This window comes from Hibiscus syriacus, unplaced genomic scaffold (genome assembly GCF_006381635.1).
Source record: "Hibiscus syriacus cultivar Baekdansim isolate YM2019G1 unplaced genomic scaffold, ASM638163v2 tig00110890_pilon, whole genome shotgun sequence".
NCBI lineage: Eukaryota > Viridiplantae > Streptophyta > Magnoliopsida > Malvales > Malvaceae > Hibiscus > Hibiscus syriacus.
This window is the reverse complement of record NW_024062900.1, coordinates 16,424,657-16,450,449: the sequence shown is the minus strand read 5'-3', so window position 1 is coordinate 16,450,449 and position 25,793 is coordinate 16,424,657. Positions and strand designations below refer to the sequence as shown.

General features: G+C 33.8%; 3 protein-coding genes across 3 annotated transcripts; all 3 read right to left on the bottom strand.

The window, feature by feature from the left end:
• Positions 1-6,189: 6,189 nt before the first annotated feature.
• On the bottom strand, positions 6,190-17,894 carry LOC120144787. Its single transcript, XM_039158760.1, has 9 exons — positions 17,638-17,894; positions 11,109-11,229; positions 10,872-10,952; positions 10,649-10,731; positions 10,445-10,554; positions 10,202-10,312; positions 6,459-6,755; positions 6,303-6,380; positions 6,190-6,234 (listed from the first exon to the last, which is right to left on the bottom strand). Exons 1-9 carry the CDS (start codon positions 17,657-17,659, stop codon positions 6,190-6,192), a joined length of 948 nt encoding a protein of 315 aa, XP_039014691.1. The 5' UTR covers positions 17,660-17,894.
• On the bottom strand, positions 17,874-18,493 carry LOC120144786 (pentatricopeptide repeat-containing protein At3g61360-like). Its single transcript, XM_039158759.1, has 2 exons — positions 18,257-18,493; positions 17,874-18,149 (listed from the first exon to the last, which is right to left on the bottom strand). The coding sequence occupies exons 1-2, from the start codon at positions 18,491-18,493 to the stop codon at positions 17,874-17,876; spliced, it is 513 nt and encodes a 170-aa protein (XP_039014690.1).
• Positions 18,358-19,125, bottom strand: LOC120144785 (pentatricopeptide repeat-containing protein At3g61360-like). The gene has a single exon (XM_039158758.1). The coding sequence runs from the start codon at positions 19,123-19,125 to the stop codon at positions 18,511-18,513; it is 615 nt and encodes a 204-aa protein (XP_039014689.1). The 3' UTR covers positions 18,358-18,510.
• Between the last annotated feature and the right edge of the window lie 6,668 nt (positions 19,126-25,793).

Here is a 25,793-nt window from a genome sequence, read left to right as displayed (position 1 = left end):
AAAGTTTATGTTTCAAGAGAAAATGTCTTAAGGGAGACAAAATTTGTTTCAAGGGAAACAATCTCAAGTGAGATAAATCCTCTGTATTAAATGAGATTGTCTCAAGCGAGTCAAAATTTTATTTTTCAAGAAAAGCAATCTCTAGCGAGACGACACTTTGTTTCGAGAGAAACAATCTCAGTGGCGATCGATAGTCTGATCGTTCTTTATGGTGGACACGATATCCTTCGTCGTGAAGTTGAAATCGAGGATGGTTCATTCGTTATAAAGTCGAGCCTCGAATTGGATATCATTCATCGTGAAGGTGAAATCCAATTTATTGTTTTTGAGTTGGATATCCTTCGTTGTGAAGTTGAAATCCAATCTCGAGTAAATGGTGTCGTTTCGAGTCCAATATCCTTCGCTGTAAAGTTGAAATTGACTCTTAATGAAACTGGAAAGTTATTTGTTGAGTCCAATATCCTTCGTTGTAAAGTTGAAATTGGCTCTGAAAGCTGGAAAGTTGTTTGTTGAGTCCAATATCATTCGCTGTGAAGTTTAAATTGGCTCTAAAAGCTGCAGAAAATTATGTGTGCAAAAAATGATGAATGTGATGCTTTTAAGTATGTCTAAGATGCATGCAATACGAATTAACTCTTGTTTTATCTCCTAGGCGGAGTCTTGTGCTTTGTCTGCTTGTTCTTGCATATGGAGGAAATACCTTCAGAAGATCTAATAATTCGTACCAGGATATTGAATTCCCAGGATATGACCGATTTCGATGATGCCCTTTAGAGAGATTGCCTTGTTTGAAAAGTGTTTTTCTTTTATTTTCGAGATCTGAAAATATCAATTATAAGAGTTTTGAAAAATGTTTGATAAAAAAGTTTTGAAAATATTGCCCCTCTCTCGGTTTCATAATTGAGACGAATCATAAAACTAGAGTTCATTGGACATCAAATAATTAATTACACTGTTAATTCTTAAATAAATTATAGCTATTTGACTAGTGTCAATATCAAAGCTATCTTTGGGAAATGGTTAAGTAAGGAAAGGATAAAAAAGTCTCAGGTTATTGTGTTTGGTCAATGGTTTGGCCTTCTTATTTCTTTGATGTTTACTGATTTGATGGGGTAGCTTGTATGCTTCTCCACTGGAAGTGTTCTCCGGCTCCCAACTCCCATGGTCACACTCGGATTGTGCAATGCCTTATCAAAGAATTTGTGCAATCGCCTCAGCTGCACCATTTTTATATTCGAGCCGCCTTTTCAGGTTTTCAACTCGAATCCTCTTTTGGTTTTAAAATGTCATTTAGAATTTAAGTCTTGAACCCCCATTTGTTATTTTTCTCTATCATGCATTAAAGATTTTAGAAAACTTTTTGTAAATAAAAATTAATCCTGATGGGCAGGATGAAATATGAAGATAGTCTATTCTGTTTAGAAATCCATGTATGATTAGAAGGGACTTTTTAAGGCATGTAATGTAGGCCATGATTCATGGTTATGAAAGAAAAGGATAAATAGGCCCAAACAAGTGTTTCAGGGTATTGAACCAAGGATCAATTCATTCTGATGCCTTCAATCCTGTCTTGCTCAGTTTGAATCTACTCGTATGTGTCTCTCTCTTAATGCTCTATGATCTTCGAGTGAAGTGATCCTGGAATAACTGTGCTTGATCAATCTCATAGTTTGATGCTCGATGTATCATTTGAGTCGATTCTCGTCCCTTTTTCTTTTCCTTCTTTTCCATTGTTTTTTGTTTCTTTTTCTTCTTTCCTTTTTTCTCTTTGTTTTAATTGGATTTTCACACTTGGCACTTGATTCACCTTTTGATATCTCCTCTGGATTGATGTCCTTGGTTAGGGTTGAATCATAAGAAAAATATTATAAGCTCAAAATGGGACAACAAAGGATATATATATATATATATATATAAATGGATAAATGAAACAAAGCCGTTCATCATCTCATACACAAAAGTCTTCACAGAAGAGGTATCCCCAGGGGGATAGATTTTCAGGATTAAGTTTTATTCACATGAAAATAATGTAATTAATGCATGATAGAATTATTTCGAAGTAATTCTCTTTTTTGCTTCTTTCTTCCAACATATCTCAATTGTTTAGGTTCATCTTCAGGAAGTTGATGACAGATGCCCCATGTTGTGTCTTATGGTAGGAAGGTTCATGCTCAAGTGAACAACTCAATGCCTTAGGTTTTATTGGTATAAAGATGTCAGTTTTGCGTCTAAAAAGACGAAGGTGTGACTTTATTAACTCAAAGGTATCGGTATGACTTTGTATCTCCATGAATTATTCTGGGTAAAAAAAATCGATGAATTTTTTTGACAAGATAAGAAAGGTCTGATCTTCCCATATGTAAAAAATCTATAATTCTTGAAGAATTAAAAGAATATTTAATTTATTTAATATTCGAAGAACTAAAGATTAAAACTCGTTCAATTATTCCACCTAAGAAGGTAGCATAAATTCAGTCGTTTTAAAGATTAAGCAAACATGAAAGATCAAAAACGCGTTCAAACAAAACAATGCTTTCAGTGCAAATGGTAGATGCAATGCCCTCTTCTTTGATTGTCCATGCACCTGAATCAATCAGGTTTTGGATCTTGCGCTTTAGTGCCTTACAGTTCTCAGAGGAATATATGGAGCTTCCTATGTGGTAACTGCACACAGCTTCAACATCATAAACCGTAGGGAATGAGAACTATTCTCTTAGATCATCCTAGAAGATTCAATCCTACAACCTGTTGAACAAACTTCCACTGTACTAATTTCAGTTTTTTTCTTTAATTGTTCAAATCTTGATTCCATGTGCTGTCACGTGATTAGGACCACTTCATCGAATCCTCCATGAAGAAATTTCATGTTTATGAAAATGCATAAAAATAAAATGTAGGTGCAAAATGCAAAAATGCATGAAATGTTCGAGGCATTGATCCGAAAACATGTATGTTATTATAAATAATCCTTATTGGGGACAAAAGTGTTTTATCTTTTAAGAGACAAAAATATCAAAGGTATATTCTGAATAAATCCTCTAGCCTCCGAAAGGCTTCTAACAGGTTAACTAGTCCTCTGCCTTTGTCTGTCGCCAGTTGAATACACTGTCGAACCGCTCCAGCTTCTCTGGTTAAACTGTGCAAGTGTTGAGCTGCTTTTTGCACTTATTCCAGGAAGTCTTGAATGACTACATCTCTGGCATTCATCTTTTGTTAAACTTGTTCCCAACGAATACATCATTGGAGCCCTCCATCGAAAGAAGTATCTGAACCTTACTTGCTTACTTCTTGAATTCGTCAACAATGGCCTCCAATTTCAGCTATTGTTTTGCCACTGTTGTCTTTGAAGGGACTCTCCAGGTTAGTAGCCTTCTTCTCGTCTTGCCCCTGCAAATTTTGCCATTTCAAAAGGTTGACTTTTGATGTGCTCGGTGTAAACTCGGTTTATTTTGAGTCCTTTATAATGCAACAGAGTGGTATACTCTTCAATTGTGGGTACCATGTCTTCTTGGTTGAATGGTCTTGCAGATTGTCTTCCTGACCCTAACTGGACCTATATGCTTTTTCACCTCTTGTATTACAACCCCTTTGTCTATTAATGCAAACTATTCATGTTTAACAAACACGTTTTTGTGGATCAACACCTCTTGCATTATATTATGATAATGCAAATGCAATGCAGAGAATAATGAAAAAAATGACACAAACCAAAGAAGGGAGATAAGTTAGTGTACTCAAACAAAAAAAGTGAAATTAGTTAATACATGTAAGATAATTGGTACAGATAAAAATGTCATTCAAAGATGAATATAACACCTACCAGTCATGATATCTACCCGAGCATACTTTTATTAGATAGTAATCCTACCCAAACATGTTTTCTACCCACAAAGATGTATTTACAAGAAATTAATCCTAACCGCATGGTATCTAGTTCGCATGCTGTCATTCAATAAAATTTAAAGCAAAAGAAAAGGTTCAGAAATGATCCTCCTTTATGTACACTTAATTTGGCTACCTACTGACGGATAGAGGTTCGGTATGACTATACATATAGTGACCGTTCTACGGTTCACTATATGCATGGTTTCAACTCTATGAGGAAAAGGTACTCGAATTGTCCTTGATGTCGGTGCCCCATTGGGCTGTCAAACCCTCGATCCTCACCCATTATATGCTTAAACGGATCGAGTTCAATTCGAGGTGATACATTCTCTTATGCTCGCACGGTGAATAAATTCACACAAAGACATAAGGTATATGACTCCCGAAGGTTACTTGATAGGCCAGCACGGAGAATAAATTCTCACAAAGGCGTCGCTTTCACCCCCACTTAGAAAGGGTTCGAACCTCAGGTATAGAGCTTATGTTATGCAAATGCCTGTGATATGTGTAAGGAGGAACATTTAACCCTTTGACTCAAAAGGAAAACGAAACCACTCGATAAAAACTTGGACATATTTGAAAGCAAAAATCAAAATGTTAGTATAACAAAAAAATGAAGCAATTACAAACTCCAATAAATGAATCATAGGTTAACTAAAGACTAGAACTCATAATTTCCACCAAACGACAATGTGTAAGCAACTTTCAGCCCGACTCTCTAAAAATAATCCCCAGCAGAGTCGCCAAGCCGTCATAACCATTTTTTAGGCGGAACAATTAAATATTATTTTAAAAACAACTACGACTTTTTAATTTTGGAAAATGGGTAATTTTGAATTAAGTTGGATAAAATTGGATAGTCACCATCAACCTTTGGGTTAGGTAGGTCGAATACCTAAAAACGTCTTTTAAAAACAATTTTAAGAAAAATCATTTTTTAAGACAAAAGTTGGTATGCGTTTACCAAAGATTCGATTAAAACGGGTTCGAGAATCGGTTACACGTGGGGAAGGATTAGCACCCCCACATCGCCCAAAATTGGTTCTGTTTCGCTTACACGTTGTCGTAATGGTAGAAATCCTGAATCAAATATCAAGTTAAAATATAATCCATTTATTAAATATTGATAAACTTGCTTCAAAATTAATTAAAGAAATTATTTACTCGAATAATAGATCTAGCAAAAATATGAACTTAAAGGATTAAAATGGTAAAAACAGAAACTTACAAGGCTAAAACAGCTAAAACAGAAATTTAAAGGACATAAATAGCAAAAGCATAAACTTAAGTGACTAAAATAAAGTAACATAAACTAAAGTGTTAAAATCAGAAAAAACACAAAGATTCATGTGCTGGAATGAAAAACATGCATAAAAGTTCAGAAACTAAATAGAAATTATACCAAAAATATATAACATGTATCATAAATGACTCGCCGGCCACCGTCGCCGCACCACCACGCCGCCACCGTCGATCGTCGTCGTGCCGCCGTGCCACCACCGTCACCGGTGGCCGATGGTTACCAAATTTCACCGAGAAGTCCGTCTTGGCCTCTTCATCTTGGATCTAGAGTCGTTTTTGCGTAAATCATCTCCGTTCGTCGTAAAATGGCCAAAAACCATTTGGATTAAGTTTATTCGATCCACCTTCATTCACAGTTCGATCGTCCTGATTTTTCATATGTTGTTCTTGTTGGCCTTGTGCAACTTTTCAATGTTCGGAACATTGATAGTAGTTCCCGATCATCGCAAAAAGGCCAAAAACCGTTCGGATTTCTTTTCTCCGATCCACCGCCGTCCACCGTCCGATTGTCCTGATTTTTTAGTATGTTGTTGGTGTTGGCCTTGCATAATTTTTCACCATTCGAAATATTGATCGGAGATCCCGATCACCAGTGAAAAATCTGGCAGAATCACAGAAGCTTTTTTTCTTTTCCTTCAATTTTCTTTTTCCTCCACGTATGACCTCCCCTCCACGTATGGCTTCCTCTTTCTTCCTCAATTGCATGTGGTTTTATGGGTTATGAGATATGGTGGGTATAGTGAATAAGTGGGGGCTTTATTAATGTTTAGTGGGTTTAGTGGAGTATTTTTTAAATATTTAGTGGATGATTTGATGGATAGTGGTATGGGTGGAGTTAGTGGAAGATTTGTTTAATTGGAAGTGGGTGAAGGTGGTAGTGGTTTTAAATAATAATAATAATAATAATAATAATAATAATAATAATAATATTTAATAATATTTTTCGATTTAGACAAAAACGAGTGTCTACACTTGGTAAATCCATCTTTCCCTAGAAACTTCTTAATAAACTGTAGCTGCACTCAGAAGCAGGAATAAGTTTAGCTTCTTCTCAAGATATGCACAAAATGAATTATTAAAACAATTATCAAAGAGATTTGAAGAAATTAAATTACCTGTATCACTTGAGACCATGTTGATAAAGTGAGTTTCTGCCCACCTATTGCCACATGGTTATTTAAACATTTCCCATCCTGAAAGTTATTAACGTTATTGTAACAGCTTACGATACAATGAATTAAATATGTGCATAAAACAAAGAAGATCAGTACCCCTAGAAAATTTAAAGCATCTGAGGTAGAACTGAACCCTGTATTTGAAGCTTGATCAGGAATACTTTCATTGCTTGTTTCAATCATGCTTCTGAGCTTTTTTATAATACTGTCATTCAGTTCCTTGTTTGGATGTATTCTGCTAGATGTATCACCTTCATGACGAGAATCCTTGGTTTCAGTTGAAATTTTCTCTAGACACTTGGTTTCGAATATTAAAGCCAGGGCCTCACAAGCTGTTGTACACACAAATTTATCGTTGTTGTGTCTAGTAGGTCTGAGAAGAATGAAATTGCCCTGCACCAGAATTACACTTTTAGTTTGAGAAAAGGAGAATTTTGTTAAGACTGCAAAATACTGAGAGTTGTGTTACAATTAAATCTTCCTTATCTCTAACTTTAATATCCTAGTTTGTAGAAAAGATAACTTCTAACCTATATAGGACTCTTATATACTCTTATATAAAAAAACCCTAATGTATCATCTTGTAATTCACGGAAAATCTGAGTAAAATAAAAGTTGTTCTTGAAAACCCTAATTCTACGTAGTATTAGAGCACACTAAATCAATGATCATAACTTTTCACCACATCTGTTCCTCTTTGTGTCCTTGGTTATACAATCTTTTTCCATGATCATAACCACACTAAATCTAAACTTGATCCTCGAGCAATCTGGTGTGTCTTTGTGAGGTACACATCTCATCAGAAAGGTTATCGATGCTGCTTTCCTTCTACCAAAATGTTCTTCACTTCTATGGATGTTACATTCCAAGAACATAAATCGTTCTTCTCAAAAGATGAAATACAGAGAGAGTGGGTATGAATTTCAACTTTTTCCGATTAATACTAAACTACCCATCAATCTATCTCTTACTGAACCTACCACTACTCAACCATCACTTGACATCACTAAAACACCACCTAACACCACCACATCAGATGTTGAAAACTAGACCGCTAATCCAACTAAATCTCCTAAAACACCAAGACTATATATGACACTCCTTATTTCCCAAACCGATCTCTTTAACTACAAATGACGATCCAAACATGTCCTATAGATCACTACGCAACCTATGCATTGTCAAAAGCCAAAACTAGGTTAAAATTCCTTGACAAGGGATGTGATGATTGATACTAGTGAGTTAACGATTGCTCAAAGAAAGAGAGTACGACGATGTACAACTCATCCTATCAATATATTTATTACTTATGGTAAACTAATATCTGGTTTTAAGATATTTACAACTCAGGTTGATTGTATTCGCATTCCAAAGACCATAGAAAAAACATTAAAAATCATGAGTGGAAGCAGGCAGTAGAAGAACTTTCGGCCCTTGCAAACAACAAAACCTGGGTTATTATCAATCATCCTAAAGAATATAAACCAATTAGCTGCAAATGGATATTTATTGTGAAATACAAGGCAGATGGCAGTGTTGAGAGGTATAAGACTAGGCTTATGACAAAGGGGTTTATTCAGACTCATGGAGTAGACTATCAAGAGACTTTTTTCCGGTTGTAGAACTCAATTCGGTTCGAGTACTATTATCCTTGGTTATAAATAAGGATTAGATGCTTCATCATCTAGATGTCAAAATTTTTTTCCTCAAAGACAATCTTGAAGAAGAGGTTTACATGCGAGTTTTACCAGAGGTAAAAATTTTATCTGGAAATTAGCGAGTATGCAAGTTATTGAAGTACTTATATGGTCTAAAACAAACTCCTCAGGCTTGGTTTGAAAGATTCACGAATGTATTTTTGCAAGACAACTATAGAAAATGTTAGTTTGATCACATTCTATTTGTAAAAACTGCTCCAGACAAGAAAAAATGACCTTGATTGTCTACGTTGATGACATCATCATCACGGGTGTTGACTTAGTAGAAATCGAGAAATTGAAGACGTTACTAGAAAAGGAATTCGAAACTAAGGACTTGGGGACCTTGAGATAATTTTTGGGCATGGAAGTGGCAAAATCAAGAGAAGAAATTGTCATAAATCAAAGAAAGTACATTCTAGACTTACTTTCTAAGACTGGAATGATCGGTTGCAAGCCCTCGGAAACTCCTATGGAAGTGAATCTGAAGTTAAGAAAAGATGGAAATCCGGTAAACAAGGATCAACATCAAAGGTTAGTTGGTAAGCTTATGTATATATCCTTAACTAGGCTAGACATCGCATTCTTCGTTAGCATTGTGAGCCAAAATGCATGAATGATCCTAAAGAAGAACATTTGGAGGCAACAAATCAAATTTTGAGATATTTCAAGATGACACTGGGACATAGGTTGATTTTCAAAAAACATGAAGATAGAACTGTAAAGATTTTCTCAGATCCAAGCTGGGCTGGAGAATTAACTGATAGAAGGTCAACTACGGGTCATAGTTCGTTTGTTTGGGAACATTTGGTGACTTAGAGAAGCAAGAAACAAGCCATAGTTTCCGGAGCAGTGCAAAAGCATAATATCGGGCAATAGCACTCGGGATCTGTGAAAGTGTTTGGTTAAAAAGGCTTTTAACCGAACTAAATATGTGCGAAAACAACCACTTTGAGCTTCAGAGGGACAGTAAATCAATAATAAGCATTGCTAAGAATTCAGTACATCACAACAGATCAAAACATGTGGAGATCGACAGATACTTTATTGCAGAGAAAGTGAATGGCGAAACAGTGAAACTAAATTATGTCTATTCACAAAATCAGTTAGTCGATGTCTTGACCAAAGTACTTCCAAGGATTACTTTCGACGAAAATATATCCAAGCTGGGTCTTTAAAATATTTACTCCCCAGCTTGAGGGGGAGTGTGAGTTGTGTTACGATTTAACTCTAGTTTCCTAACTTATCTCTAACTAGGGATGGGCATGGGTCAGGTTTCGACCAACAGGACCCGACCCGAAAATTCTACATCCTTCACCCAACCCGACCCGACCCGAAAAATATATACCCTTCACTCGACCCGACTTTTTGAGATAAAATCTGAACCCGACCCGTTCTGAATAAAAATATTATTTTTATTCAATAAAAACATTAATTTAATTGAAAAATAATATATAGAGGGTATTATTGTAATTATTCCTAAATATATAAGATAAAATTATATGTTTTCGGGTTGGGTCTGGTATTTTTCACCCTAAACCCGAATCCGACCTGAACCCGATGTTTTTAAAATCTTGACCCCATCGAATTGGGTTGAAATCCGTCGAGTTCGGGTTCCATGCCCATCCAATTCTCTAATTCTAATATCCTAGTTTGTAGAAAAGATAACTTCTAACTTATCTAGGACTCTTATCTACTCTTGTATAAGACACCCTAATGTATCCTCTTGTACGGAAAATGTGAATAAAATAAAAGCTTTTCTTCTTGAAAACCCTAGTTATACAATAACGATATGATACGCCCATGGGAAAAAGCACTTTTAGGAAAATTTAACGTGCGCAACTGTTTCATTAAACCATCAAACTACATCCAAAATACGTGAACTTTTTAATTAAAAGACTCACCCATTCCAAGTTTTGTGACTCAGTCTCCATCCATCAATAGTAGAAAGAAGAAGAAAGAATAGCTGGAGAATATTTCCTTTCAATCTGATGAGACGTAAAAGAAACTCAATCCTTCTAGTCTCCAATTTACGGTTAATTAAGTTTAAGAATTGACTAAGAAAATTACAAAACATATGAACACAAATAGCTTAGGTTAGCAGCCAAAGGAAACAGTAAGAGTTTTAGTTGATATTCATACACTATGACCAGGGTCAGGATTAATGAAGTCCCAAAGCAACTTCATTGCTTGTTCAGTCTCATCTGAATTGCTTGCGCCAAAAAAGGTAACAACAGCCAAACAGCCAAGAATCTGCACGGAAGAAGAAACTTATATCAGAAGTCCATTAAGCATAATCATGAAAGAGGTATCCAGAAAATCAAATAGCAATTAATTATCATATTAACTTTGACTTCATATCATCATAGCATACACTCGTATTACCTCCAAGGTATTAAACTTAGCTTTAAGTTCTCCTTGAGAAAGTGCAGTCGGTACATAATCATATGCTTCGTGCACCTTATCAGCAGAAGTAGTAATCATTGAAGACAATCCTACAAGAACATGTATCAAAACTGTAAGCTAAGGTTCAAAGTGAGATAAAATGACATTGACAAATATTTAAACTATCCTGAAGGATGAACCTACCGATAATATGTGCTGCTTGCTTCATCTCCTTGGGAGAACCCTTTTTAATGCAATGCAGGCATTGATATACTAGTGTTACAAAGCTGCAACAAGATGATAATAATAGTGAGAAATTACCTGGTTTATATGATTTATAGAAAAAGAAATTTCAAACCGTAGGTTTTAGCAACCACAATTAGATTCTTCTCGAGAATGAAGTTTTGGGCTTCTAAATAATGTTTACTTTCGGTCAACAAAATTTTGCTCTATGTTGACAGTTAAAGCCTTGAGAATCGATGAAAGTGCTTCCTCCCTTAGTGATGCCCTGCATTTTTGAAATAAACAAGAGGGAAGATTTTAACGGAGTTGAAAACAATGTAAACAATTGGAAATCTAATGAATTATTAAAAGGAAATCCAAAAAAACCAAATTCAGAGCGTAAATAAAAATTCTATAATTACAAGCAAGAGATATTATATAACTTTTATCAGATAAGTCCCTAGAGTAATCCTGAAGAGACTTGGAGTGACCGTGGAAATTGCCCAAATCACCACTAGCATCATCAAGCAGAATGCCTCTTCTTGTTGATTGATTGCTGCCTTCGCCTACAGATAATGATTTCAATCTCAATTAACAATGCATTGGGTTCTTTGTAAATAAATAAAGCTTGCTTTGGGTTCCAAATTAAGCAAGCATCATGCAGACATCGAATTAATTGCAGAATTCGTGAAGAAGCTTCTGATATGATGCGTGCAGAAGAAAACAAAGAAAGGAATGCTAAACGGTATGCAATCAAATAAATTCTTATGAAACTGGAAATCTATGAAAACTCAACAAACATAATAATTTTATACCTCTATACTTGTACAGAATAAGACAAAACATAAATAATTTTTTAAAACAAAAATGTAATAGAAATTATAGTTAAACAATATCAATACTGATACAAACCAAACCTATAAGGCTACAAATATCACCTAAAACAATGTCTTCGTGCATTTTTTAAGCAAAAACCTCTATTATTTTACGATAATCAAGACTTTGTAAAAATTGACTTTCGATGCTTAGAATTGCTAATCCGTTTAATATATCTTGAGTCATCGTACTTCGAAGATAGGATTTCAAGAGCTTCAATTTTGAAAAACTTTTTTCCGCGGAAGCAACCGTAACCGATACCGTCAACAAAATTTTATATGCTATCAACACATTAGGGAACATATCCATTCTTCTTGCAAATTCCATTATATGTTCATGGACTTTCACCTTTGTGTGCTTCATCCGGCAACATTTTCTGCAAAATTTGCAACTCCATAAATAAATCTTTTCCATCAATATCAAATTCTTCACCATTTGTCAGTCAAGATTTAAACAACATTTTTTTAGTTTGTCATCAAGTAATGGAATTAACTTTGAACCATCAAACAAAAAACCAAATATAGACTCGAAATGTTGCATTTGTTCAAATATACTTTTCAATTGAACAAGAGCCATATCTACAAGAATAATAAAATAATCCTTTCGAAATGGTTCTTGAGAAGATTGTTGTTCTCTTTCGGTATTTGGAATTTCATCAAATTGTTTTTTTTATAAGAAAATACATTTTTTAGGAAATTGAGGTTCAACTCCAATATTATATGTTATTTCTTTAGCTTCATTAATAGTATTGTCAAACCCAATTTTCCTATATTATTCAAAGTTATTAATTAACCCCTCTAAGTTTTTAACCGCAACATTAAGAAGCATATCTTTGAATTGTAATTTCTTACTAACCAAATTAATTCTAAACAAAATTTCATGGCATATAACTAAACTTAAAATAAATTCAAAACTAGAAAGTTAACCATTTACTAGTGATTCGACATCTCGACACACTTTTCCATCATCACTAATTTCGGCTAATCTTATTAAAGCTTCTCTTATTTGAGAGAATTGAGTTTTTATTGCTTTAACACTTTCAATATGACTTTCCCAACGAGTAGCAGATAATGATTTAAGTGTTAGTTCATTTATAAATTCAAGTAAAACACTCTATCTTTTTATGGAACTAGACAAAACATTATAAATTGTTTGACATGTACCATAAAAATATTTGCCTTGTGGCAAGAATTTGCCATATCACACAAAACTAAATTTAAACTATGACACCCACATGGCATATAAAAAGCTCTACGATTTATATAAAGCAATCGTTTTTGTACACCATTGTGTTTTCCTTTCATATTACCTCCATTATCATACCCTTGACCATGAACATAATTAATATCCAAATCAAGAGATTTTAGAGAATCTTGTAAAATATTAAAAAGTTTTAGACCGTATGTTTCTTCTACAATTAAAAACTCTAAAAAAATTCTTCTACTTTTATTGGAACACTTGTCACATCCACACATCTTATAATTAAAGTCATTTGTTCTTTGTGACTTACATCCGGAGTGCAATCAAGAATTATAGAAAAATATTTTGCATCTTTAATCTTTTTAATAATTGCACTTTTTACATCCGATGTCAACATTTCGATTAATTCATTTTGAATTTTATGACTAAGATAATGATTATGTGTTTCCTTGTATTGAATTAATCGAAAATGTTCTTTCACCACAGGATCAAACTCAGCAATCTTTTCAAGTATACCTAAAAAATTACCATTTGAGTTTTCATAAATTTTTTCATTTGTGCCACAAAAAGCCAAATTATTTTTTGCTAAACATTTCACAACATCAATAATTCTAACCATCACTTCTTTCCAATGTTCAATATATTTTTTTTATCATTTCTTGTAACTCTTTATCAATTGTTTCATTTTTATTTAACCTAATTTGTGTTTCAGTCCAAGTTCTTAAATTAATCATATGATCGGAACAATTTTCATGTTGTTTTAATCTTTCACCTAAATGTATCCAATCATTTATTCATTCAATTGCCAAATTACTTTTAGTCCGATAGGTTTAAATAACTTACAACAAAAACAAAAAACTTTATCAAGTTCTTTTGAATACACTAACCATTTTCTATCACAAGAATCACCATTTCTTAATTTACGAATAAAAAAATCACAAGAAAAATGTCTATCATGTGCATCTTTTGGAAAATTGTATTAGGTTCAATTTCTCTAGGCCCTTTTTCTATAAGTAAATCTTTCATTTTTGAATCTAAGTCATCCCACACTCTAGGATAAAAAATATTAAAATCACTTGATTTATCTTTATCAACAAATTCATTATTCTCACAATCTTTAGAATTATCAACCGAATCATTAGGTGAATCATTGGAATTTCCAATCGGATTATTAGAAGGTTTAATCGGTCTAACAATAAATCTATCTAAAGACTCATGTAAAGAATTAGCCGTTTCTTGTTCTTGTTTTTTCGTTTTCTATTTTGGGCACCCGATGGTTGTTTTCGAGGTAACATATTTAAAAATAATCAATAAAACAAATATAGTAGCAAGTAAACAATAAAACATATATATTAGCAAGGAAAGATACAACTTGACCGGTGACCGAAGTTTATGTTGTTTACTTGTTCTTTCTCACAATCAACTGATCTGGAAAATTAATTATGAAATCAAAATAATCAGAAGGAATCACTTTAAAAAATGTCTTGAACGAAAATATTTAGCCATTATTTTTTTTCATCAAACTAAGTTTGCCACATATGATTTCCTTCTTACATTTGGACAATTGAAAACTCTAACTTCCAAATTGAAAGAAAATCGATATAAATATATAAAATTATATACTGAACTTCAAACTAGAATAAGCAAATATCAAAGGCAATGAGAAAAATTCTCCCTTCTACTTAGAACACAAAACAACAACATAAAATAAAATGCCATCACTTTTAACTCTATTCTTCCCTTCCACCAATTCCATACATCTATTAAACAAGCTCAATTTAATTTCCAAGTAACTAGTGATTCTCTCATTCTGAATGTCTTATTCAGTATTCTAAAAGAGGTATAGCATATAATTAATGTATATAATCTCAATGCACATGTATCTAAATATCTTATTAGATCCCAATCATTGTCTAACCACTGGTAACTTCTCAAAAAGTAAAACATGAAAATGCACAAACATCTGTGATCTATTCCAGTTCCAACTAAACAAGTAATGATCTTTAAAAAGGTCAAACAGGAAAAAAAATCTGAATAAAAACAAAGTAAAACACGCAAAAGTGAATTAAAATTGCTTCAATCTTAGCTCTAATCAAGTAATCATTCTCATTCATCAATTTTTAGTAATTGTAAGTTTTTACAAAACCCTAGAAAGTTAATCAACGTCAAATTCCAACTTACACAAGCAAATCAACGAAAAAAAAACATAACCCGAATATCAATCAAAAGAAACCGTTTCCATACTAATAAAAATTGAGGGGGGGAAATCAAATTTTCATTACCTTGCCTCTTTCTTTCCCAATAGAAAAAAAATGACAAAAACGAACTACACTCTGTGATCGATTTGTTCAAAAAGAAAAAAAGATAAATAGCTTACAATTTGATCGATTTTAAGCTTTTTTTGGCGATCAAACCAACTAAAAATTGTAACATCCTCAATACCGAGTTAGTGACCAAAGTGTGAAATTTTAAAAATTCAATGACCAGATTAGATAAATTGAAAAGTGAAGGAAATAATTGAAAGATGTTGGTGTAGGATGAATTAATAAATGAAGGAAGAGTAAAAGGGTAAAAGGGTAAAAGGGTCATTGAACAAGGGGTAATAATTAAATAATTATGGTGGGTATTTTATAAACCCACGTGAATCATAATTGGGGAAACATAGTTCCAGATATTTCTCATCTTCATCTTCTTCTCTTTCCAACGTGAAGCAACCAAGCCAAGGTAAGTTGGATTTCTTTTAGTTAATCCTTGAAATTTAAGTATGGTTTTGGTTAAGGAAGACTTAGGAAACATGATGGAGATGAAAAGGGTTATAGAAAATCAAAGATTTGTAAGTTATGAAAGATTAAAAATAAGAAGTGGATAAGTGAAATTTTGGATAAGATGGTTTAAACGAATTTGTAGGTTGAATTTGACTTGTCATCTATGAGAATAAGAAGTTATAAGCGTTAGAATTAAGTTTGGATAACATGGAAAATTCGGTATGATTCTTAGCTTTAAGAATTTGGATGAAATATGGGAGATTATAAAGTATTAGAATGATAGAAATTAGTTAAAGTTGTTATAGATGAGTTTAATAGCATAATAAGGGTTGTATACATGAAAATTTGGGTATAGTGTAGATGAATTTTCGGGGTAAAAAAGCCTGTTTTGAGCAGAGTGTATCGATACCCTATGTATGTGTACCGATACCCTCTTGAACAAAAAATAACAGAATGCAGTAAGGGTACCGATACCTCAAGGGGTGTATCGATACCCCTAAAGGAAAAATTGAATATTGATTCATTAAATTTGTTTAAGTTAATAGCATCGAAGTATAAGGTTTAGGCTTATGATAATCATATTGAAAATTATATTTTTGTAGATACAGAGCCTAAACGAGTTCCGGAACAATTGGCAAGTAAGATTGATCGAGGGAAAGGCAAAGAAATATAGGTGAGTGCATATGAATAGCATGGTTATCATAACCTATTAAACTCTAGACTTGTTATAAGTCTAGTTCCAATATCATTGGTACATGATTACATTTCATATTATGATAAATGACATGAATCATATCATATGCATTATGTGAAAATGATCTAAGTGAATATGTATGAAAAGTTTATATGAGCCATGTGATAAGGTAAGAAGTTATATGTCTACGCGATATAAACTATGTGAATTGTAAAAGCCCATGTTATGTAGATGAGAACTATAGGTATAGTTGGCATGCCAAGAGTAGAGGGTTTACGCGGTCCTTCGGGACATATATGTATTCTTTGGAACATGTATGAGGTCTTTTGAGACACCTACTTGATCCTTGGTATATGTATATGATTCTTAAGGAATTTTTATATGGTTCTTATGGACAAATCTTATATGGCACTACGGTGCATTTCTACGTGGTCCTTCGGGATAAATTCTACGTGGCACTTCGGTGCAAATTTATACGAGTTGTGGTGACAACATAGTGCACAACCTCACGGTACTCACATACCTCAGGTTCTCAGTATTATATCATGGGCCAATGAACTTATTATATGAATTCATGATGGTTAATTTGATGAGATTACAGGTAAGATATATGGTTATGTAACTTGCATGGATTAAATATGTAATTTTGTCACACTTCATCTCATGACGGCATTATCATTATATTTCATTGTCATTATTATTATGCCTCACTAAGTCGATGACTTAGCGTGTGAGTGTTTCACACGTAGGATCTGAGAAGATAGATAAGCAAGGTTAGACAACTGGGACAACATTACTTCTACAACTACCAGATCAGAAGAAACTTAAATAGTATGTATTATTATGTGATAAATAGTTTGACATGTAAACAAAGTCGTTAAATTAAGTATATGTGATCTGATCGAGTTTTGGAATATTTTAAACGTATTTATGTAAATGGTAAATATATAGTAATGAAAGTTTAAATTTTATGAGTTTTATATAAGTGGACAAAATTGTTGTAGCAAGGGTATCGATACACTGTAACAGGGTATCGATATCCCTGTAATATTCTGGAAAATTTTAGTATTTGATACTGTTCATTATTGTTCACAGTACTGTTCATACAATATATTACTGTTCATAAAAACGTATTTTCCTTAAATTTGTTATAACGAACATAATTCAACGGTATATTATCGTATTTTCTTAATATAAGTTCAAACGTTTTGTTATTTTGTAATAATATTGTTTTAAAAAGCCAATGTGACATATCGAACTCGTATTCGGGTCGGATACGGATTGGGGTGTTACAAAAATCAAATGGTTTAGGCGAGTAAAACCGTGTAACATAAAAATTAAACCCTAAAAAATTGCCCCCAAACATACTGCCCTGGGCCGTCGCCCATGTGGCAGATGTATTGGGCCGAGCCTACTCTAGAAATATTAATGAAACTTACGATTTCTCCACTTGTCCATGCTCTTCAGGAAAAACTCAAACTTTTCTACTTGCTGCAAAGATACTATTGCCTTGATGAAGCTCTAAACCAATAGAACGAGAAACCCATTCTTGATTCGTAACCTTATTAACAGAGTAAAGTTTCCAACTTTCTTTCCCTTTCATCTCAGCTTTTTTGCTACGAGACAGTCAAATAGCCTACAGCCTTCCAATTGGATACCTAAAAAAATCAAATTATCGACACTGCCCTTTCTGCACTAAATAATCCCACAAATGTAAACCCTGCTGCAGATGCTGGTTCTCACAAAAGAACTTCATTAGCATCACCACTGTCCGGCTCTTGGGAACGAAATTTCTCTTGCTCATTTTATCGTAAGCTCGCAAACACCCTCTATGCCACTCGCCTTCATCGTTCCTAAGAACATCGTGTGATACGTAACGCCATCGGACTTTATCTGCTTTTGCTCCATCTCGTCCATCAATTCCATTGCGGAATTTATATCTCTGGACCTAATAAGGGAACTGATCATGGCATTATAAGCTCCGGTATCATGCTGTAAGTTTCTCTTAGGAATTTCATCGAACAGCTGCCTCGCCTTCGTAATATTTCAACCAACACCAGCCCCGTGAATCAGAGTAGTGATTGTCTCGAGTGTTGGCAGGCAATGGAGGCGTTCCATTTCTTCAAGAAGCCGTAAACCATCCCCCAAACATCCCTTCTTATAGTAAGCATCGATTCGAATGTTGTACGTCATACAGTTCGGCTTAAAACCTCTTCGAACCATCTCGTGGTAAAAGGGTTCCATTGCAGTAACATCGCCAGATTCCTTGAATCCCAAGAGCAAAATAGTCATGGTATCTTCTGGAAAACCTATCTTGCTTCTTTCATCTCCCTCTCCGAGCAAAAAGCTCGAAGCAGAACATTGAACTCATCGGTACCAAAATCCCTCCCGGCAAAAACCTCTGTCTCCATCCTCTTGAATGCTTCGAGGGTATCTTCATAGGATTGGAATTTAGCAATTTTGGCTAACATAATGCTCATCGATTTAAGGGTAAGCAAAGAAGGGTGGGAACGCTTCATATCCATCATCAATTCCCAAGCTTTATCGAAATAGCGCATCCGTGTGAGGATATGGAGCGTTTTCTCGAAAGCATCCACGCTGGGAGCGAGCTGGGAATGGTGGATTGAATAATTGAAGAACTCCAATGCTTTTATTCCATTTGAGTGTGCAGCGAAGAGTCGACCGAGAACGTTTTCAACGAAAGGTTGAGAAAGGGAAACCGGTGGGATTTTCCGTAGAAGGGTCGGTTGGAGTGGTTTCTCAGGGAAGGGATGGTCGTTGATTATTCTAGTGACTCTGTCAATTTCGGGGGTTAGAGGAGATGGGGTTGATGATTTGTGAGCAACGAAGAGAAACAAGGAGAGATTTGCTTTTGAAAGTTGAATAATTAAACTGGATTTCTTCTTCTTCATTAAAGAAGCCATTTTTCCCCTCTTATGGATCAATTATGGTGGAAAACAAAACTGATCTCTCTTTTCATCCCTTCAGTGGTCAGTCGTTAAAGCTCAGTGATGAACTGTTCTTCCATTATAGAAAGGAAAAAATCGTGAAAGTAGAAAACATTAACATAAAATACTTATTTAACCATCCAACTATTCAAAGGAAAAAATCGTGAAAGTAGAAAACATTAACATAAAATACTTATTTAACCATCCAACTATTCTTACCATTCTACTTAAATCATACTTAAATTTATATTTTTATTTCATTTTGATATATTCTTTTTAAATAATACTTAAACTTATATTTTTATTTCGTTTTGATATTTTAAATAGTTAGTCAAAATCTTGTTGACGGCTGGTTGAAGCAGAGTAAATATTGAAGGTCAAGCATGTTACGGTTTTGCTGTTAAAGGTTGTTGGCGTTTGTTGAAACTGTTATGCCTAGCTAGCTTATGTGGGAACAAACTCATAGTGATACCCATAAAACTAGAGTGAGGTTATATAAAAGTGCCTAAGAGTAAAAGGCCTTAATCATCTTTTTTTTAACCCTCTAGATTCAACTTATGTGTTACAATTAAGTCTAATGAATTACGTTAAATTTCTAAAACATTCTTCGATACTTTAAAATAATAATATATCCAAAACGATTTTAAAACATGAAAATCATAAGTAAAATAAATATCAAATAACATCAAGTGTAGCAATCAACACATCAATAAAAGGCCTTAATCATCTTTTTTTAACCCTCTAGATTCAACTTATGTGTTACAATTAAGTCTAATGAATTACGTTAAATTTCTAAAACATTCTTCGATACTTTAAAATAATAATATATCCAAAACGATTTTAAAACATGAAAATCATAAGTAAAATAAATATCAAATAACATCAAGTGTAGCAATCAACAACACATCAATAGTAGAACAAAATATGTTGTAAAACAAGTATAAGAAAATATAGGCACATGCCACCAAAATAAAGGTAGTTCGAAAGATGAAAACATTACAACAAAAGGTATAGTACGTAATGTGTCGATCCTCCAAATGCCTAGTCTGGGGTGCCTACCCAATAATATTTGAAAGGGGAAAAAGTTTGTGGAGTGAGCTAGAGAGCTCAGTGTATTCCAATAAGTGCATGATAAATCATACTGGTAATTTCAGAAAATAGTTCAGTAAAAATTTCATAAAAGTGATAGTAAATTTTTTAGCAAAAGCATTTATTTACCCTATAACCGTACACTATATGCAGTTCCCATAACTGCATCCATAAGGACTTACCCTAGGATTATTGGGCGTATGAGTGAAACTAAGGGAGTACCTTGAGACCTAAGAGCCTACCTAAGGATCACATTAGGTCCATAAGGATTTACTAACTTGATCAGAGCTGAACCTACATGCTTCAGAATCCTACCCAGACAGTATCCAATAAAACAATTCAGATAGTAAACAGTAGTTTCATGATCCATAAATCAGGCATATTATATTTTCTAGTAAAAACAGATAACTAAAGAGCATGTATCGGACAAACATAGTTCATAACCAGTAAATCAGGAAACCATGATATCGATCAAGTAAAACATTTATAAATCAATTCAGGTAACCTATCATATTTTAGAACAGGTAAAACAAGTATATAGCACACAAGGAACACACCTAAAAAATTAGTGTTCGAACCCAAATCATAACGAATATGGGTTACTATTGAAGAAATATGTAAATCTATATATTTATAGGGTTTACATAACTATACGAGTAATCACAAGCTCACGCGGTCGGACGGATCAATAATCACTTAAATTGAGGAGAGTCTCGAGTACCTTCAATAATCAATAACATAAATAAGCCATTGTCCTTAAATTAATATCACTTAAATAAAATAATTAGATATATATACATATTGAGGGTTTACCCTCGATTAAGGGACTTTCGGGTTAGAATTTGGAAAAACGGATTGTAAGTTCGGACTCAAGACGTTGAAAAAAGTAAAATATGATTTTTCAGAAAATTTTAATTTTTCGTCAATGTCAATGCCATTCAAAGTCAACGGTTCGATCAAAGGCAATAGTTCAAACCGAATTCGACTTGCTTAGGCCGATTTGGGTTGAATCGATTTGGTTCGAGTTCGGTTGACTCAATTTCTAGAATATTCAGGCTGACCGAGAAGCATCACACGTAAGGACGGAGCGTGCATTGGTGTTAGGTTCAGGGGAAACTGTCGATTACTCCTCATTCAATCACTCATCAAAATCAACCCAAAACATATAAAATATCTAGCCAAAACTACGTAAAATGATAAAAAAAATATGAATCAACTTACCCTTAATGACGTGTAACAACCCAATCATTGGGTCAGTGATCAAAATGTAAGAACTTCTAAACTCAGTGGTTGAATTAGAATAATTTGATAATTCAAAGATTTATAGAGGAATTTTGTGTTGGGTATTATAACAAATATGGATGTTTAACAAGGGAAAAATGGTAAATTATAGGGAATGCTATTTTAATTGTTTTATTATTGGATAAGTATGTGGTAAAAAGGGAGAAGGGTCTGGTAACTCTTCCTTGTTTTCTTCTTCTTCCACGTGAGCTCCATCTTTAAAGGTAAGAATCTGAATCTTGATTGTTTCCTTTAATTTTTGGTTTGGTAATGGAAGTAGGGGTGTTATATAAACTTAAGTAAAGCTTATATAAGATTAAAACAACAAGATAAGTGAAATTGAAAGGATTTTGTAAAATGGGTTTTGAAATGAAATATTTTGATATGGAGTAGTTTTTGAAGTTTTAATATGATATTTGACTTGTAAATTGACTAATTAAAGGTTTAGGGGTGTTAGAAATGCATAAGAGCTTGGTTGATACCATGGTATGATTTTTAGATATAAGTGTTTTAGTGAAATTTTGTATGTTTGGGAGTAGTAATTGAATACAAGTTGGTGTGGAAGTATAATAGTGAGTTTTAAGGCTTTTGGAGTGATGATATTAGGCATATAGGAAGGTTTTTGGGTGATTTCTGAGGTGAAAATGACAATTATGGGCTTTGAGTATCGGTACCATTAGAACAGTACCGATACTTCAACGGTAAAATATGGGAAATTATTAAGGGTAGTATCGATACCTGTTGAAGGGGTATCGATACTGTAAAGGTAGTATTTACAGTATCGATACCCGAAGGATGGCATCGATACCCTTGAAAATCGAATGCCAAATTGGTATCGATACCTTGAGGAGGTATCGATACCCTTGAACATTGAATGTTACTTTGGTACCATGAGGAGGTATCGATACCCTTGAAGGAAAGTATCGGTACTGTTATAGTAGTACCGATACTTCTAAACATGAAATGGAAATGTAGGGTTTCTTGCATTCTAAGTTATTATGATTTGATATAATCGATATGAAGAATGATATTGATATTCGATTGTTTTGTATAGTGATTGATCGTATTCAATTTCCGACGACTTGACATATTCAATATCAAATCGAAAGGTGTCAAAAATTTGGATTAGAACTTCTGTGAGGAAAAAGTGAGTGCAACTTCTCGGTTTTGTAACAGTATTGAGAAAGGCTTGCGATAAGCCAATCTCTGTGTTTTCGATCGAAAACTTTATATTTATTTTCTGTTATATTTCAATGTTTTATTCCATTTACTTTATACTAGTTATGTTTTATGATCATATGAACATGGAAATGTGAACTTTGAATCAATGAATATGAACAAACTCTATGAGAGAGAAACTATGTGAATAAGAAACATTTTAAATAATGTTTGAGCATCATTATGTGATTAATAGACCAAAGTATATGTATGAGGATTAAAGGTATAGTTGGCATGCCAAGAGTCGAGGGTCTTATGTGGTCCTTCGGGACAAATATGTGGCACTTCGGTGCAAATTATGAGCTGTGGTGACAACATTAGTTCACAACCTCAATGTACTCAAATACCTAGCGTTTTCAGTAGTATACCTTGAGCATTTAAAATAAAGAAATATAAAGTGAAACTATTTATATTTATACTTTTGATATGAGAATTAAAGAGAATTCTTTGTGAACTATTTTGAATAAAAAAAATAAGATTTCTGATACTAAGTTAGCACTGTTAGTATTGCCTCACTAAGTCATCGACTTAGCGTGTGATTTTTCTCATGCTTAGGTTTGAAGAGATTAGACAACTGAGTTGTAGAGGATAGCATATCACCGGAAGATCAGATCAAGACAAATTAAATGTAGGTTTTTGGGTTAATTTTGTAAACTATTGGCATGTATTATACTTTTAATTTGAAATGCACTGATCGATTTTGTAAACTCTTTCATTTGGATATCTATGTAAATTATTAAGATTTTATGTAAAATGATTATCCTATTCGAATGATTTATATTTTCTTTATTTTTATTGAGACAACAAATTTTAATTTGTTCCTATTTGTGAATTTCGTATGTTTTGAAAAGTCAAATGTGACACATTAGATTCATATCTGGGTCGGGTACGGGTCAGGGGTGTTACATGACAGATGGTGGAGACAACGGTGATGTGACCCACTGGTTGGGTTTCGATCAGAAGATACTAAGCAGTCCAGTGGTGGAGGCGATGAAACTAATCGATGCCTAAATTGGTCGAAAACGATGAAACAAAGCGTCGGTCGATGGTTTTCTTTATGAACACTTCGAACATCGATTCACAGAAAATGATGATGAATCTCAGTGAAGGGCCATTTGGGTTTTACTTGGACAGTGGCGGCGAATGCGTCAGTGATGACAGTGATGGCAGTGATAAACACAACGATCGAGGTGACGATAGAAATGATGGCAAGGTCGAGCAGCAAAAAATGGTTTAAGCTTTGGGGAAATTTTGATTTCTAGGGATTTGGCTCAAATTAATTTTGGGAAATATTTAAAAGGGGAATTTTATAATAAAAAATTAAATAGTGTCCTAGCCTAAATGATAGGGTTAGGGAAACCATACTTTTAGTTAGGGGCTCGAATCCCCTCAACCTCACATAATAAAATATCTCACAATTTCCTTTCTTTTTTTGGCTGAAGAGGAGGGACAATGTATCACCCCAAATCCCGGGTTAGTAGTTCGGGTCAACCCAAAACCAAAAGTTAAGCCCAAATGACTTTATAAATTAGTTGGACCAAGTTTAGTGTTAGTGGGCTTAAGTTGAGGCCCAAGGGAATTATGTTTAAGTGATATGAGTTTTATGATTTAGAAGTTGGGGGACAAATAATGTAGTTTGCCTATAGTTAAAACTAAAAGCTAAAAACCAATTCATTTTTATATTTTATACATGAACCACCCCCATTACCTTCTCACCAAGAAGTATTCTTTCTTCTATAATTCCTTTTTTTCTTATTCCTTCAAAGTTGAGATATTAAGAGTTCTAAGTGTGGGGTTGCTAAGCTAAGGTGAGAATGTTTCTCTTAATCCTTCAAGCTTTGTTTCAAGCTCTATTTTGTGAGTTTTAGATTTTGATTTCAAAATGGGTTTTTCTTAAAAGTAGGGTGGCTCCTAGTTGATTCAAGAGGTGTTTTAGAAGCCAAGACAATAAGGTAACAGACTTATAGATTTCTAATACCAAGTTAGATCATAAAAAAGCTAAGATATGTTAGAAAGTTAAGTTTAAATCATGTTTAGCAATTTTCATGGTAGATTGTTCATTTGATGTTATAAACATGATATAAAACTTTATTTATGTTCCTTGTATTCACATAAAACTTTAAGTATGTTTGGGGACCTCACTAAGGTCTTTGGGATTGAGAAATAGAGTTTTTCGTACTTGTTTTATGACTTTTGCAGGTAGAGTATCGATATTATAAGGATAATATCGATACATGTTCTTCGTTTTGGGAAAGTTCGTGAGTTTCTGGATAAATTTATTAATACTCTTTCAAGAGTATCAAAACTTTGGGTCATAGTTTCGAAACTCCAAGAAAGTTTCGAAACTGGGCAGAACAGAATGTTTAAAAGTATCAATACTTATATAAAGTATCGAAACTTCTACATGAGTATTGATACTCTTGGGCTAGTATCAATACTTTCAGTATGTTTTGGCCAAAATGTCAGGAAGGGTGAAATGGATGAAATAGTTGTAGGGGTATCGATACCTTAGGAAGGGTATCGATACTGCAGAGAGGATATTGATACTGTAAGGCCAGTATCGATAACAAGGGTATGGTTTGAGCTTTAAAGCACGAGTAAGTGTAGAGGCAAACGAGGGTATCGATATTGTAAGGTCAGTATTGATACCAAGGTTGAGAAATGGACTTTAAGTCAAGAGAAAATATAGAGGTAAGTGAGGTTTCCCAAAAGCTTATAATTTCTCTCAAATAAGACTACAAGTGAGAACATTTATTAATGTTTAATTTCAAATGTATAAACGAGAATAAAGTAGGGTGAAATAAGACTAGCCTTGTTTGAATGCTCGGGAAAATGACCAGGACACCCAAGTTCCTTTAGAAAAGATAGTAGAGTTGAAAATATATAGATTCAGTCCGGATATATCCTTAGGGAGTGCGCAAGGCAATTTAAGTTGACTAGTTTGGGAGCAAGGTCCAACACTCAATGAGTGGGTTAGTCGAGAATGTGGTGTCCAATTCAGAGATTCCGAAGGCTACATTCTCGGTAAACTAGAGGGGTATGTGAGCTCCGAGATG